Here is a 16,847-nt window from a genome sequence, read left to right as displayed (position 1 = left end):
AATAATAATAATAATAATAATAAAAACAACTGCGTTGATAACAGTGCAAAACTATAGTGAATAGCAGAATCTTTTTTTTTTATATGTTTTATTATTTATATAGAATTCAACTTGGGTAGTTATATATGTATATATATATATATGTAAATATGTATGTATTAAATAATATTATATAGATTTTTTTCTAAACAACTAAAATTCACCAAAGGATATATTATTATATGCATTATACATCATTATAATATTACATAAAAGTGTGTTTGTGTTTGTGGTGCGACTTACATTCTAAAATAATTATAACGAGGCCGAAACGTTACATTCTCCCCCTTCTCCCCGATTCACTATCGGATTTTAGCCGTCGGGACGGAGTTGTACATATTTTACACGCGGTTAGGGACACATCCAGGACTTACGTATTACAATATATACGTTACTATTACTATTTATTATTATTAAGAATTATACGACTACTACTATGGAAAAAAATAAAATAAATCAGCTTGGAACTGAGATATGTATATGTGGTGTATGTGTATAAAAAAACACGTTTAAAAAAAAAAAAAAATGTTTTGTGTTTTCTTTTTATTTCGTCCCTCCTTGTCCGAGCCGTTAACTCACGTCCCGTGGGCATGTATGTATATATATATTATAATCCGAATACAACGATGTTAATTTGGGGGGAGTGAAGGAGAGACAAATCTCGGGAAGCCAATGGCTTCGCGCGGATTTGAAGCCTGTGGAAGACGTGATTTCTATCGTTTTTCTCCGTGGATTTATCAACGAATTTTTAAATAATGGATAATGGAGAGGGGCAATGTGAATAATAGAACAACGGTGTATGCTACATACTTAAAAATACTTGTTATAAAACTCTTAACGTTAACAGAAAAAAATATATATAATAATAATAATAAAAATAATAATAAATTAATTAAATTATTTCGGTATAATCAGTGGAGCATAAATCTTAAATTACGTTAATTTTCAATTTTTTCTTTTTTTTACTCTTTAATTTGAAAAAAAACTGGGAATATAATTAGTATTTATGTAAAGGCTTGAAAACTTATATTAATTATTGTAAACAAATATTGTAAAAATGTGTAAACGTTCGGAAATACAAAGAAAGCAACAATCGTGAGTGATATTTTAATTACCAATGGAAACTTGAGCTTTTTAATTTATAAATATATATATATATATATAAAAAAGACTGCCGACGCAAGAGATCTTTAAAAAAAATGTTGCACCAACCATGTGCTGAACTCTGGGTCGGCGAATCTACCTTAAACGCTAAAAAAAAGTTAAGTAAATAATATATATTAAAAATTAAAATATAATAATATATGTAATATAATAACTATCTATTTTGATATAACTTAAAAGTTAATAAATTTTAGGAATCTGTTGGTTATATAGGTAGCCGTACCGGCACTTTACTGTACATTTTAATCGAATCGCGGTGTCGTAAACGGAACAAATAAAATATATAACACAATGTTGTATGATATTATACATTATAAGTATAGTGTACGCCTGCCGCGATCGGCTGTGATTCACAGAATCTATTTAGGATGTTTTTATGAAAATTGATATTTTATTTTTTCGTTTTTAGATTACATTGAGCTTTAATGAAAATTGGTTTTATATTATATGGTATATAAACAATCACCATTACACTGTTCAATAAACCGGAGTTGCTGTGGTTAATAATAATAATCTTATTATAATAACATTATATGTACGGAAACATGAAGCGTATTTTATTGCCTTCCCCATTAAAAAATAATAATAAAAAGTCAAAATAATCATAAAACCTAATCTTAAGACTACTAATAATCATATTACAGTGCCTCTAAAAGTCAAACATCTAACTGTATGCGAGTACCTTAAATAATATGGGTATTATTTAGCATTTTATAATATTGTTGTGTGTGAATGTGTAATATAAATATATATGGACCGATGATTTTACACCGATTGGTTGTAATAAGTGAAATGTACTGTGTGGTGGAGTATAATAATAATATAATAAAAATTGTTTTGTTTTTGTTTTCACTGTAGTTTTTTTCTCGTAAATATATTTTTTTTAAAGTCTGATGACGATCTCAAATCCAACAGTTTGTAGAATCGTCCGACTCGGCAGTCTTGTCGTACGGCTTTTCGTACATTTCGAAATCCATTTCTTTGCGTTGTCTCTTGTGGCCTTCGACCATGGCTTCGATTTGCTCTTGGCACGTCTTCAGCACCTCCTGAGAAAAAAAAAACGACCAGCGCATGATTAATGAAAAGCTCTACGAACGCGTCTGAGACGTGGCGGGGTCGTAAGGAATGAAACAGATCGACAAATATCGCACTGCCGCGCTGGAATGAAATATTCAACGGTATGACCAGTGTTGGACGCGAAGATTTAATTAATTCATATAGTCATCGGTGGCACGATGTTTTACTAGTAAACACCATTAGCGCACGAGGTCTGCGCGATCGAGGCAGGAAGAGTTATTATTCAGTGTATATAATATTAATTACACATCATTATATGTGTCTGTGTTTCGATATAAAAGAGTGTGCGTGGCGACGATAGACGAGAGGGGAGAGCTCGAAATTTAAATACGCGTAATTGCGACGAATTGCGTCGGCGGCGGTAGCGCGGCTGGGTAAAAGCAGAATTGTTGTTAAATAACATCAGATTGAAGTCGAATGAAAACATTACACGCCGGCAACGATATAATGGTAATGATAATAATTATGATTATAATTATGCCGTCGTCGTATTTTATAATATTAAAATGTACACAACTGCGGCAGTTTGTGTGCGCTAAAACGAGCGTTTAGTTCGTATCAAACGACCATCCGAAAGTCACATGACTGTAATGTATATCCATGCGCACGCGATTATCTTTATAGAGAAAGAGATGAATTTTGGAGCGGGCGCCGTATAAACTCGTGCAATTGTGCAAACCCTATTTTGTGCCGTTAGGTTAATTAAAGGTATTTGCGGATTGCGGCAAAGTTAATAATACACAGCATTACGATTATAGCGATTGTATAAGTCACGAACCCACTTGACGTTTAACTAAATCTATGAATTATTATACTTTATTTTTTTTTAAATATTTACAATATACAAAATATTTATGATTATCAAATTATATTTTTGAAGCTCTATATCATTACATTGTATAAGTACTATTTCCCCTCGAATATATAACCTATATAGGTATAAACAATAAACATAGTCGTAATTTGGGAGCTCAAGGGAAACAGTTGTCTTCTGCATTTTATACTGAGGGCAAGGATATTTTTTTTCCTATCCCTGTTTTGTAATCTTTAGTTTATTGCATATAACAAAATATATATTTTTTTTAAATCTCAGCTTAAATATTATTTTTTTGCATGTGTACAAAATTCTACACATAATAATAATAATAATATACTAGGTTACTATATATTATATTTTCACTTTTTTATAAATTTACAAGACTTCAAGGATACGTTTATTATGGATAATAAATTAATAGTAAATTATTTTCGTTAATAATTTATTTCCTTGATGAAAATACGTCACTTCTTTTCCTACTACATTTCAAGAGACACAATTGGTAAAAAAAATAGTTATTATCCCACCCCCTCCTCATTAAAAAGAAAATGTACACGGACACGTATTTTATTAACTTATTTCATTATATATATTATATTTTACGTATTTTATCGCACCGTCCCTTGAATACTGTCCGCCGGCCCATCTACACAGCATAATATTATTGTTATAGAAAAAAAAACCCGCTTACCTTTTTCGAGCCAGTGATGGCGTGCAGCTTAGTGAACAAGTCGTACTTATAAATGGCCGCGTATTCCAGTCCATTGAGAGCAGCCGCGATGCTGGCCCCGGCGATCACGCTGGGCTTGTACGAACAAAATTTATAGTCTGAAACACACACCACAAACGGCACACGTTAATATCATATATTTAAATAATAATATGAATTGCAATACCTAGCAATGAAACACAAACGTATAATATATTATAATACCGATACTATGGAACATTGCATAATATGTATGCAAATGCGCAGCGGGTAGCCATATATACTGTAAAGCATACTAATATTATACTACGATTATAATTAATAGTATTATGGACTAGTTTTGTTAACATATATAATACGAGTATACAAGAAGAAATAATTACGGAAACGACCGCCGCACAGAAATTCGCGGGTTCCTTCGCCGTGGATAGGATCGTCGAGACTTTTCGACAAACAATATATACATATATAAAATACAATAAATTATGTTTTGCTCTCACGTCACCCTTCGGCCGAACACCGCTATTAAATATACCACTACGGCGGCGGTGGCGGCGACCGTATACACGAGACTAGCGTGTACACGATAATATTTCAACGTTTCGTATATTAATATTATGCTTTATATATACTATTATAACATAACATTATTATTATTATTATTATTACGTTACTATTATTATTATTATTATTGTTAATATTATTATTATTATTATTATTATTATTATTATACACTCTTCCAAACGCGGCGATGGTCGCGCGGCGCCCGGAGACATGATCGGCACGGCCGTCCTCCCCGCCACGGCGGACCACAGAGAATAGACCCCCTCGCGCCCGTTTATTAACGGCGCTACTCCGGGGGGCACACGGTAACAAGACTAGATGTTTAGATGTATAATAATATTGTTATTACGACGCGTATGTATTATTAATATTATTATATTGTGTGAGCTCGTGTATAACCCACGTGTGGACGCGATGTGGAAATCGACCGGTGCGTGTACAATACATAAATATATTACATATCATATTTATAATACACTCGTGTCGTCGTCGTTGTGTGTGTGTGTATATGTGTGTGAGCGCGCGCGCGCTCGCGATGTATACACGTGTTGTTTTTTCAGGGACTCGGACAATCCGTCAGCGACCGGTACCTATTATGCTTATACATTATGTACATGATAATACATGCTGTCCGAGAGAGCTCAAGAGTTGCGTCGTAACAATAAAAATAATGATAATAGTACGATAAATAGACTCGTGTATGTGCAAGTATTATGATATAGTTACGTAAAATAATATATTACACAGAGCGACGAGTTTGATATATAAAAAAAAAAAACGTATAGGAATAGCTCTATATTATTTATAGGCTTATCATCTAGTGAATGCTGAGGTGGTCAAGTCCCCTAAAAATATGTGAAGATGATAGCCTTCAGATCGCTACAAGAACGCGGATAATTTACTTAAATTAATAACTTACAAATATACAAAGAGAGCATATTATTGATTGATTAATAATCAATATTTAGTGATTATACACGAGATGCATACCCTTTATAGACTATAACCTTTTTATAAATTAGTTCAAATGGTTATTTTACGTGTTAGTTTAGTGAAATCTAAAAAGTTATTTTCGACTATGCGAAGATCAAAAATTATTTAATATCTATTAAACGTTTCAAAGCAGATTAAAAAAATATAAATTAATATAGACAAAAGAGTTTCTCCTAAAATGTTAGTCCACTAATTAAACAATCGACGGAAAATAGATTTTAATGTATTGACATTTTCGGTAAAATATGATTTTTTTCAAAAATGTTGTTTTGTTATCTTTTCGGAAATATTTTTAAAATCCTTAATACTTTTCGACAGTTTTAATGTTGGATAAAATAATTTCTTGGGGATAAACGTGTGTTAAAGTTTGATTTGAAAAATAAGACGCCACGACAATTTTGAGAGTTTTGCGAGATGCGATGGTATAGATTTAGAGATTATATTACGGGAAGCTTAGCAAATCGCGCGCGTGGAAAATTTCCGTCAAAATTGGATATATTGATGGCTGCGTGGTCGAGGGCGTAGTAGTTTTTAGACTGTTTTTTTACTCCAATTTACGACAGACAACGCGCGCACTTCGGGTCTAGTCGGGAAATAAGCACACACAAACGCATAATAGTCTAGACGCCCGGGGCCAAAGCGGTTTGGTTTCTATCTCTTTCTTTCTCTCCTCCACCGCTTCATCTCGTCTCACTCACAGCAGTTCTCTCGCACACACTCACTATCTTTCTCTCTCTATCACACACACATACATATATAATATATGATGCCGGTGGTCTAAATCATATGTTGCGCACCGCATTCTTCTCAACCACCACCACCACCACCACCACCACCAACACCACCACCACACCGTCCTTTGTTTCGCCAACTCGATTTTTCTACATGCGCGCGCGAGATCGCATACACGCACGCGCACGCGCTCGGTCGAACGCTCACTTGGGGATGTCGGGTACGTGACTGAATTTTTGTATCAACCAAATATAAATAATAATATGAAGTATGCGCCACGCCATAGGAGGGAGAAAAATATGTGCCCGTGATTACTCAATAAATCTCGACGATATGGGCCCGCCGCCATCGTCGCGATAGTATATATATATATATATATATATATGTATATAATATAATAAAACAATGCGACGCAACGCCATAAATTTTCACGCAGACGTGCGAGCGCGCACCGGTATACTGGTTAGTGGCCGTCACTTGTGGCGGACTCGGCGGCGGCGGTCGTCGTCGGTAACGGTGCAGCAGCGGCGGTGCGACGGTGTTGTGGTAGTAGCGCATAGCGTTGGGAGCCGCCGTCGGAAGAAAGATAAACGATCGAGAGAACGTCGTGTGACAACTGACAACCCCCGGGCAAGAGGGGAGGTAGTGACGTATCGCCGCGCCGTTTTCCTCCTCCCGCGCGCAAAAGACATCATAATCGGCGGCAACGGAATACCACTGATGAATCTCTGCCCTTATACTACTACTACTACCACTTTTCCTCCTCTTCGTCTTCCTCTTGCCAACCACCCACCACCAACGACGGTATATACTGATCGCCGCAAACGAATCAACAATAATAATAATAATATTGTAGATATAGAGGTCGTCTTCTTCTCGTCAGTGGCGCAAAACAAATTAAAACCACCGTCGCTCTCGTGATCGGAGGGAAAAAAAACAAGCTTTGCAATAACACAACTCGTTATCCGTGTGTGTAAACCGTGTATGCGCGAGATATGAACACGAGAAAGAGTGAGTGAGAGGAGGGAGGGTCAAAAACGGATTTGGTCGTGAATTTGTGTGTACATATTCTGTAATGTTTGTTTTCTTATCCAGAGATCCAAGTGAAACCGCAATTCCGGACATTACATATTATTATAATATTAGGTACACGTCGTTTTGCTATGTGGTTGCGTATATTATAATATATTGTATGGGTCAGACGACAGGCAACGGTCGACCGGGCGTGGGGTACAAGTTTTTTCGGCGGCGATAGTCCGCGACCGAGTATATATTATTATTATTATTTATACTTTTTAGGTATTTATTTTTTTATATACTCATCGAATATTGCGCCGTACGTATTCTGTATGGCCATGGGATGATCAAACGTAGACGACGGTATATACCGCCGCCTCTCTCGCCGAAGCGGCCGAGTATAGGATAACCTATCTACCACTTTCATAATATAACTAACCTAACCATTGAGCGTATCATATATAGACGCAGGCAGGGGTCGTCTCGTTTACACGCATCGTTTGGGTTAAAATATCGTCTCCCGGTTTCGTCCAAAAAACGTCCGTACCGCATACCGCGCTGCAACACCTCTGCCGCTGTGTATTAGAATACATGTATGTGTATATTACCATATAATATCATGTATATCAACCACGCCGCCGCCGCCGCCGCAATCGTCTCGGATAGCCAGTGTACCTATATGTAGAGGCCAGCTACATAATTTCGTCGACTTTCGAAAAATCGTTTCGCCGCGGTTCTCTTTGTACCTGTCGTCCCGCGTGCGTAAACCGATTTCGTGAATGAAACGTTTGCATAACAATAATGATAATATCGTAAGCCCTTAATCGTATGTTAAAGTTACCTATAGTAAGTATATAACAGCACACGGAGCTCCGACAGTGTTTTGTTTAATATCCCGATTGTATTTCACAAACGATTTGACCAGAATATTCCGGTCAGCGATTAATATCTAGCTCTCGTCTCGGATAAGAACAAGTGGGAGAACGGATAATATTGTCTAATAACGTCGCGTTCGAATGTATTGCGATCGTTTCTTGTTGCAGTGTAGACACTTCCATAGTATATAATATATAATATAGAAATAATTAAATTCCACGGGAACATCGCTGTGCAATGTTTTTGTACACGACACTAGTTCGCAACTACATTTCATATGCGTGGCTGATGTGATGATCATACATTATGCTAAACAGTGGTAGAATTGTAAAACATATGAGATTGAAAAAAAAATGAATTTTCTCTTTTTTATATTCTGCACAAATTGAGTTTTACGACATGAAATCTTTGTTTTTTTGTATTTTTCGTCTTACAAATCATTTTTTTTTCACCGCATAAGGGTGGATCACCGACAAGGTATTTCAACCATCGGGATCGTAATCGCAGAATTACCTAGATCACTGTTACTCCAAAATTCGAGGGTTTGGTTACAGCAAAAAAAAGAGCGTTTCGTTGTAGCAAGGTGCGCCATCAGAGGGTGGTTGGGTGAGAATGGTCGGGCGCGGAATGTTGAAGGACGACAACCTAGTGGAGGAGGGTGGTTGAGAACGACCAAGTAGAAATGCAATCGCCGTACGCACAATAGTATAATAATAATTATTATAAACCATAATAAATCCCTTGCGTGGATCCACCGCTGCTGTACACCAATAACCATACACAAACATCACGGACAATTGTCACGTCAACTAGTGAAGAAATCATGGGAAAAGGACGGTAGCACTATACTGTATGGACGTGATGGGTAACTCATGGTAGCAAAAAATAGGTATTTAGTCGGAAAAAGCGAAATAAAAAGTAAATTGAATAAACACTTAAAATCTTACGGTCGTCGATAACCATAAATACGAGTACATCTAATAATGCAATAAGCCCCTCCCATGGACATATCTGTGTACATATTACGATATACTATTTATTATAAAAATTAATAAATATAATGTCAGGAAAAATGAGAAACGCACTCGTTCTCCCCGGGCCCCTCGAGGACGCAACAGTCGGGAAAGCGAAAATTAAAAAAAACATTAAAACCCTTGCGCAAACACGTTTCATGTATCTGTCTTTGGTTTAACGTTGCCCTTGGACCCGTTGCCGCCACCGCATCGAATTACTTACACACAGAATACTGACACACTGAGTCGCCAATCAAAATCGAGAGAAAACAACGAACGACTCACGGTGCTGGAGCTGTCAAGTACAGAGGACAACACACGCACACACACTCAGTATTTTTATCATGTTATAACAATTTTTATGTATGTCAAAAGCGTATATTATCGGAGGCGCCAACTAGATCATATCATTATTACATGGTTCTATTGTGTTTTTTCTACGTCATGCGCCTTGATACAAGACGGTTCAACTAGTTAGGCCGACCAACCGATAAAAAAAAAAAAAAATTAACTAATTTTGTTAATTTAACTTATTTAGAACACACATTTGTGAGGCGAGTTGCGTTTATTGATATTTTAGATGACAATAATCCATTCATATTTTACAAAATCCATATATACGACAATAAAACTTAAGCAATAAGTGTTCTATATTACATGAAATTTACAACATATTATTTATAACATAAGCACGGATTTTAGTATGCATACAACGGTAATGTAAATCGAAATGTGTAAAAAAAATCTGAATTCACTACATTGTGATGATCTTGCGTGTTCGTGTTTATCATATTTTATATTGTTTTTAATGCCCAAAAAATAATATAATATATTAGTGAATAGTGATCATTAAATATTTACGTGTAAGGAATTTTTTAAGACGTGTACACTGTTTTATTATAAAGTCGGCTCTAAAATATTTGATTATACTTTCTAGAATTTCATTATTTGATGTTTGAATACATTATAATTTTAGTCGGAAAACCTTGATGTTCGTCCAAACAACTTTTAGTTAATAAACATTACCGAAAACAGGAATATTTTTATAGTTGCACCCAGAAATATGAATCACTGATAACTGACCTGTCACATCACAAGATAGCGAGACTTAGCCTTCCAAAATATGTGCTTCTGTTTTAGTAGTTACATTTGATAAACTAAAATACTCATCGCAATTAGTCACGATAAGAAATAAAAGAAACGACCAAAAAACAAACTATAATAAAGTAAATCTTTTAGAGATTTTACCGATAATATAATCAAGAGTCGAATGATAATAGAATTTATAACAAATAGCGGCATTAACCCCATATCTTTCTAATGTACATATTTTATCTTCTGCCAAGGGCCTACATATAAAAATGTACACACATTTTATTATGATACGCTTGTAATAAAATACACATGTAAGCTGCTCGCTAGAATGTTACTTTAGTATTTTATTGGTCGCATTTTTGTAATATTACCTTGTAACCCGCGCCGTCTTTAATATACAATAATACGCTTTATTTAAATTCGACACGAAATTTTTTTTTTATATAAATTGTTGATAATAATAAAAACACACAAAAAAAATAAACAAGAGAATGCATTCCGAGACATTTCTAAACGATTAAATGTGAACGGCACTACTATATATACTCGTGTATCCAGGTTGTCCCTGATAATTTGGTTTTTCGGGTCTGGGTCATATTGCCTGTAATTTAACCCAGATAATTGAGTTAAAAGTATTTGCAGTCATCATGGACGAGAAAGGTAGTCACGATAAAAATAAAATCAGTAAAAAAAAATGACGTTATTTCAATAAACTAATATGGTTTTTTTTTACTTAATTGATGTTAGTCTTGAGTACAACAATTGTTTTCGAAATGATAAAAGTAAATTATAAAATATCAAATTACCTGCGTCAATTAAAACTAGTAAATATATATACTAAATTCTATGCTATACATTCACTTGCAATTAAAATAGTTGAAATAATCAAAAACATGTTCACTTACTCGTAGAATAATAATATTTTATAAATCAAAAAGCTTAACTTCTTGGCATGTGTTTAGTTAAATTTATACATTCCTACTATATATTTTTTAGACAACACTATGTGTACACAATGCATATAATTAACAATGACTACCTTTTTTTGTTACTTTTACCCACGTACTGGCGTCTAGAATTAAATCGATATGCTGATGTTGGATTATGAAAACAAAAGGGCTCATTTGGCTTTTGTTTATCCAAGTAACTGCTTTTGCAGTATGAGTGATAAAAAAAAAATGGGATGGTTACCAAAATTTCATTTATGTATGGGACTTACTAAATACACCATTTATAAGAGAATCTTTATAGAGCATAATATAATTAGTATTATATAATTGTTTCCTTATTTTTAATCATACGATATACGAATAAATAAATACGTATATATAATTTAGTATAATTATACCAAAATGTATAGAAAATTATAGACGATATTGTACAACTTTAAAAATATTATCTTATTCAATTTCTTTGGGTCGTATTTTGTATACATAAAAATTATACACAAACACGGTGTGGTCGCAATGTTGTATATGGTGAGATTGTTAGTATAGGTTTTCCAAGCTATCATTACGTGATCGCCATTTTATTTTTGGGTGACGTCCAAGGGGGTTGTAGCGCGGCGGCAACGTGAACCGTTGCACCGAACATAATAGTAATAGTAATATATAGGTAGTACAATACAACGCTAACAAGTTATTATTATGCAACGCACAAATCCTGTAAAAACAAGCGAATGTTTACGTTGAGCGTGCGTGTAAGAAGAAAAAAAGTGATATCACGACTTTTTTTTTTGAAAGAGACCTTGAAGGGACCATATAATATATTATATTATGGTACTTTAGGTAAAGGTATCCACCAACTCCCGGACGTCTGGAATGTCAACAAAACCTGAACCCCGTTCAAGGACTATAGGTTTCCGAACAATGCCACCACACTGTCTCGACTATTTTCAGAAGTCCACCGTCGGCTGGCTATATTAGATCGCATTCCAATTTATCGGTAATTGTACGTGTGGCTTTTTTTTCATCTTCTTTTTCATTTTATAATGCATGTGTATATACTAGATATTATTATTATTATTACTATTATTATTATTATATATATATACGTACAATGTATTTATTAAACCGAAAAGGAGAAACTAGTTGCCTGGGCATCGCTACTGCAGTAGTGTCAACGTACTTTGTAATACTTTGTACTTATTATACGTAATTTACCCTCTTTAAATAAATATAATATATTTCGATACAAATAGTAGGTAATATTTAGGTATGTAATATGTATATATCTGTATATTATATGAATGCTGTCGATCAAAAATAGTTTTATAAAATTAATATTAAAATATTAAGTATACAATAATATGGAGGTATATACGAATTTAGAGAGCTAAAATTTATGAATACTTCAGTAACGGATCACAGATTTGTGACACTTATACATCTATAAACATAAATATAGTTAATAAGGAAGTATAGGTATAATGCTTACTATAGACGTATTATAGTCATCTGTGTACACATACATTCATGTTAACAATACATAAGAAACACCATGTAAATTTCATTAGTTCTGGGACTACCTCAATCCGCACACTAAGGAAAACTCCGAAAGACGTTCCTAAACATAATAGGTATATGATAATATTCAAATCGTGTAGTATAATATTGTATGTATAACAATAAAATATTTCAACTAGAATGCATTATTTGTACCATCTTTTGAACCTCTCTATCTATGGTTAAATTATAATTCACAAATCCCTGAATATCTTTACTGAATTATATTCAAATATACACAGGTTCCCAAACCCTGTTACATTAACATTATACGTATCTATGTGCAGTAATAAATTGTACGTTGATAATCAAAATCTGCTTATTTTTTTTTAAGAATGCACTGAGTAAACACGAATCGACCAACAAAAGAAACAACTACTGACTCAAAATATGTGATTTCAAAGTTTAAGCTTTGCAATATGCAATCCACAAAGATTTTGAACTATATTTAAACGTCTCTATTTTACGGTTACATATTGAAATATTGTTAGTTACCTGTTGACATTTTATTGTACACACATAATCCATATAATTTCAAATATTTTATGTCAGTATAATTTTGACTACGTATGAACCAATAACCTTTACAAGGGGCAAACTATTATATCACATTTGGAAAACAACTTAAACATTTTTTAGTATTTAGAAAAAATAATTTATTTATACCCCCATTTACCACTACATGTATAGTAAAATGAAATCAATACAATGGTATCGTTTAGCGTGTTTAGTGCGTATAAGTACACAGGTTTTATAATATCCCAAAACTCGTATTGTCATAATTTTTATAAGCTCTATAACAATAAGACAAAACACTTCATCAAATTAAATAAATACATAATATTATACAGTTAAAAATATTAAAAAAATATATTGTATAAAAACAAGTGCGCACGCGTGTACTTATTAATATTGTATAGATATACTGTCATACCGAGCACGGGCATTATATGAGCGCAAACACCTTTAATCGGCCAGATAATAATCCTTGGAAATAAAAACGGATAATTAACACGAATGAAATTAATATTTATATTTTATTATAATAATAATGCGAGACCACCGCGGTCGCAACTCTATGTAGTACGTAGTATTACGGTACCATTACCCCGGTACGGGCGCGGAGTTACGGGGCGGTAGCGTTTGACGCCATCAGCATGTGTTGTATGTGCCGCCGGGGTACAAGAGACAACACACACACACACACACACACACATACACACGAGATAACAACAACGTGTGACAAATCTCGTCAACCGCCACTGATAACCCGTGAATATTTCGTGGTCGGCGGCTTTGCGGTATTAAAGTAATGATAATAATAAGAATTAATGATAGCGAGAATCAAACGCACGCACGGCTATCGATAAACCGCGTGGTAAGCGTCAACGAATCGGCCGAGTCTATGGCGTAATACTTTAAATCGTCAATGGACGTGTTGGTCGACAAAAATGTAATAGATTCTGTATTTGTTGACAAAAAATAAATAAACGCGGTGGTTAAGCAAAAAAATATCGGTGCTCGTAGTTATAATCGCTATTGCTAGTAGCAATAGGTATGTTATTATTGTAAAGTGCACATAAAATACGTCATTAAAAAACTGGGTTAAATAAAATTAAATGTCGATAGCGTAAAATATAATATAACAGTTACTTTTATGTAACAAATAAACGAATTATCTGAATATTAAAAAAATATTATTTTTTCATCGGATAGAGATATTGAATACAACCATTCAATTTTCGACACTGCAATTAGTCGAGTCGAGATGGATTTATTTTTTTTTAAGCAATTAACGATTAAAAATCGATATTATTATGTTTATTATTATATGTTTTTGTTTGCAGTGATGCAGCTGATATAAGTCTAAACCGGTGTAAACTCGAGTCTGAACGGAATCGGGTAAGAGGATACCAGATTATGATCTATACACTTTATGAATGTCTATCATAAATTTGGACAACTCGTCAACATATACCGGTTGGCGTCAAAAATCCGACTAAATGTCATTATTATTTTTTTGACAGACGAAAAAAATCGACCGGCCACGAGCGTCGTCGTCGACGACAAGCATTCAGCGATTTTACGGTTTTTCACTAGGCCCCACGGACGCGAGTTTCTGTCGCCACACTGATACGACATGCAACGCGCACATATGTTTACCGCGCAAAGATATTCCCAAGATGACACACACACACAACCGTTTTATGTGCGGTGTAGCAACACATGTACGAGAAGAAAAAGACATCGGAGACCGACCGTAAAGTATGTATTATATATGGAGAAAAAAATTGAAACAAAAAAATATTTAAAAAAAACCGAAAAAACTCTTATATTATAGCGCAGTTACTCGGGCTTGTTTTTTTCACCCTCCCACTAATCGAAAGCGCCTGTTCGTGTAATAATATAATATATGAAACGTAAGAATCGCTGCTGCATTTATCTGGCTCTATCTCTCTCGACGAATTCAATACTGTTTTTAAAAAAACATCCAAGGCATTCTCATTGAAACGTCGCGCGTCGAGGCCTATATACACATCATCCTCCATTCATTATTGTAAGCATTAATGATGAACGGCAGCAACGGCGAGGGATGAATATATTTTGTATATGTTAGACATTTACACACGCGCGCGCGCCCGCACGCATGATAATGGTTGACCCTGCGTCATTGAACCAGTCGTCTTCGTTGTCGTCGTCATCGCCGTCGCTTGTAGCCTATATATATATATGTATACTACATAATATACGTATCGCGTCTCGTCTCCTAACTGCGTACATTACTAGTTCCCAGCAAAGAAGAAATAATAATAATAATAATATAATAAGACCTTCACAACCCTTATTTTTGTTTATATCCAAGTTGTTTGACCTTGCAGACAGATAATGAAAAACAAACCACCCGGAGAATTGTTGGTCGCACAAGTAGTTTCCGGTTAATAACGTAAACACAAACCACAATATATTATACCGCCGCCGTGTATATACACATAGACGGTTTTATGGGAGGCCTGAATAGTATAATATTTTCGAAATTAACATTTTCACGTGTTATACACATTTCACATTTCCTAGGGACATGACCGTGTATTATAATAATATACGCAGTGCACATAGCAACGGCGCGGGACGACCACGACGACTGTTGAAATTATTATTTATACGATAACGGACAGGGGGTGTCGGGCATAAAATCGAAACTAAGACATTAAAACACAACTTACATAACCATCACCGATACAATTATTTTAAGTACGTTTAAAGTGTTCACATAAATTTTCAAAACGAGTATTAAGCGTGTTGTATCATCGACATTTTATGCATGCATGCTTGCGTGTGCGTCACATATATTATTATAATATTATACACAACGTCCGTCGCATCGCCGTCTAGTTTTGTCTTGAAAATGTTTTATTGACACTTTTTGATTTGATATAAAATATATAATTTTTTTTGTTTAGTATTCACACACACACACACACACACACACACACACACACAGGTATATGTGGTACTGTTGCAGTGGCAGCAATAAGCATCAAAACGTCCGCAAAATCTGTAACGAATTGCAATCGACAGCGGCGGCGTTGGTGATTTAATCGGTGGGAATAAGACGTATAATATTATGTAGATTGTGTGAATATGATACATATGCACGGGTGGTGGGGATGTTAGAAGTAATAATAGTAATAATAATGACGTTACTATTATTATTTTTATTAAAATCATTATCATATAAAAGAAAACCATATTTCATTCGGCACGTTTCTTTTGAGATTGTTACGTGGCGTTTTCCACGAAGTGCGCGCATACAGACGTACGAGACAATGAGACGCGTTTCGGACGATGCAAACGGCAGCGCGGTGGAGGTTAGTACATAATAATATACATCAGCTATATATATATATATATATGTGTGTGTGTGTGTGTGTGTGTACACTGGGACCACCTCTATACACGGATAAATGTCGTCGTGCAGCAAGAATCAGCCGCCTCCGATTTTTTTTTTTTATCATCATTATTTATCGTTTTTATTACGACGTGCGCTATATCGACCGTGCGAATCCGGCCAAGAATTAATATTGAAAAGACAGTCCACGGACGGGGACATCATCTGATAATAATATTGCCGATCGTCTTTCTATATGTAATATGTAATATACATAATACACCAAAAGTCAAAAGAAAGATACGCGAACACTTTGTTCGCACGCCGAATCGTATATGCAAATTTTGATTGTGCATGA

The 16,847-nt window shown here is 34.6% G+C and overlaps 1 protein-coding gene across 1 annotated transcript in view; it reads right to left on the bottom strand.

Moving 5' to 3' along the window:
- Nucleotides 1–1,040: 1,040 nt before the first annotated feature.
- LOC113556608 (G1/S-specific cyclin-D2-like) overlaps nucleotides 1,041–16,847 on the bottom strand; it is a 56,482-nt gene continuing 40,675 nt past the window's right edge. The window contains exons 4-5 of the mRNA XM_026961660.2: nucleotides 3,789–3,925; nucleotides 1,041–2,249 (exon numbers count right to left, since the gene is read on the bottom strand). Of these exons, the coding sequence (XP_026817461.1) occupies nucleotides 2,106–2,249; nucleotides 3,789–3,925 (281 nt within the window). The 3' untranslated portion in view covers nucleotides 1,041–2,105. The remainder of the gene's footprint in view (nucleotides 2,250–3,788; nucleotides 3,926–16,847) is intronic.

The sequence above is a fragment of the Rhopalosiphum maidis genome, chromosome 3 (genome assembly GCF_003676215.2).
Source record: "Rhopalosiphum maidis isolate BTI-1 chromosome 3, ASM367621v3, whole genome shotgun sequence".
NCBI classification, from domain to species: Eukaryota; Metazoa; Arthropoda; class Insecta; order Hemiptera; family Aphididae; genus Rhopalosiphum; species Rhopalosiphum maidis.
The sequence above is the reverse complement of the archived record's forward strand: the minus strand, read 5'-3'. Positions and strand labels throughout refer to the sequence as shown.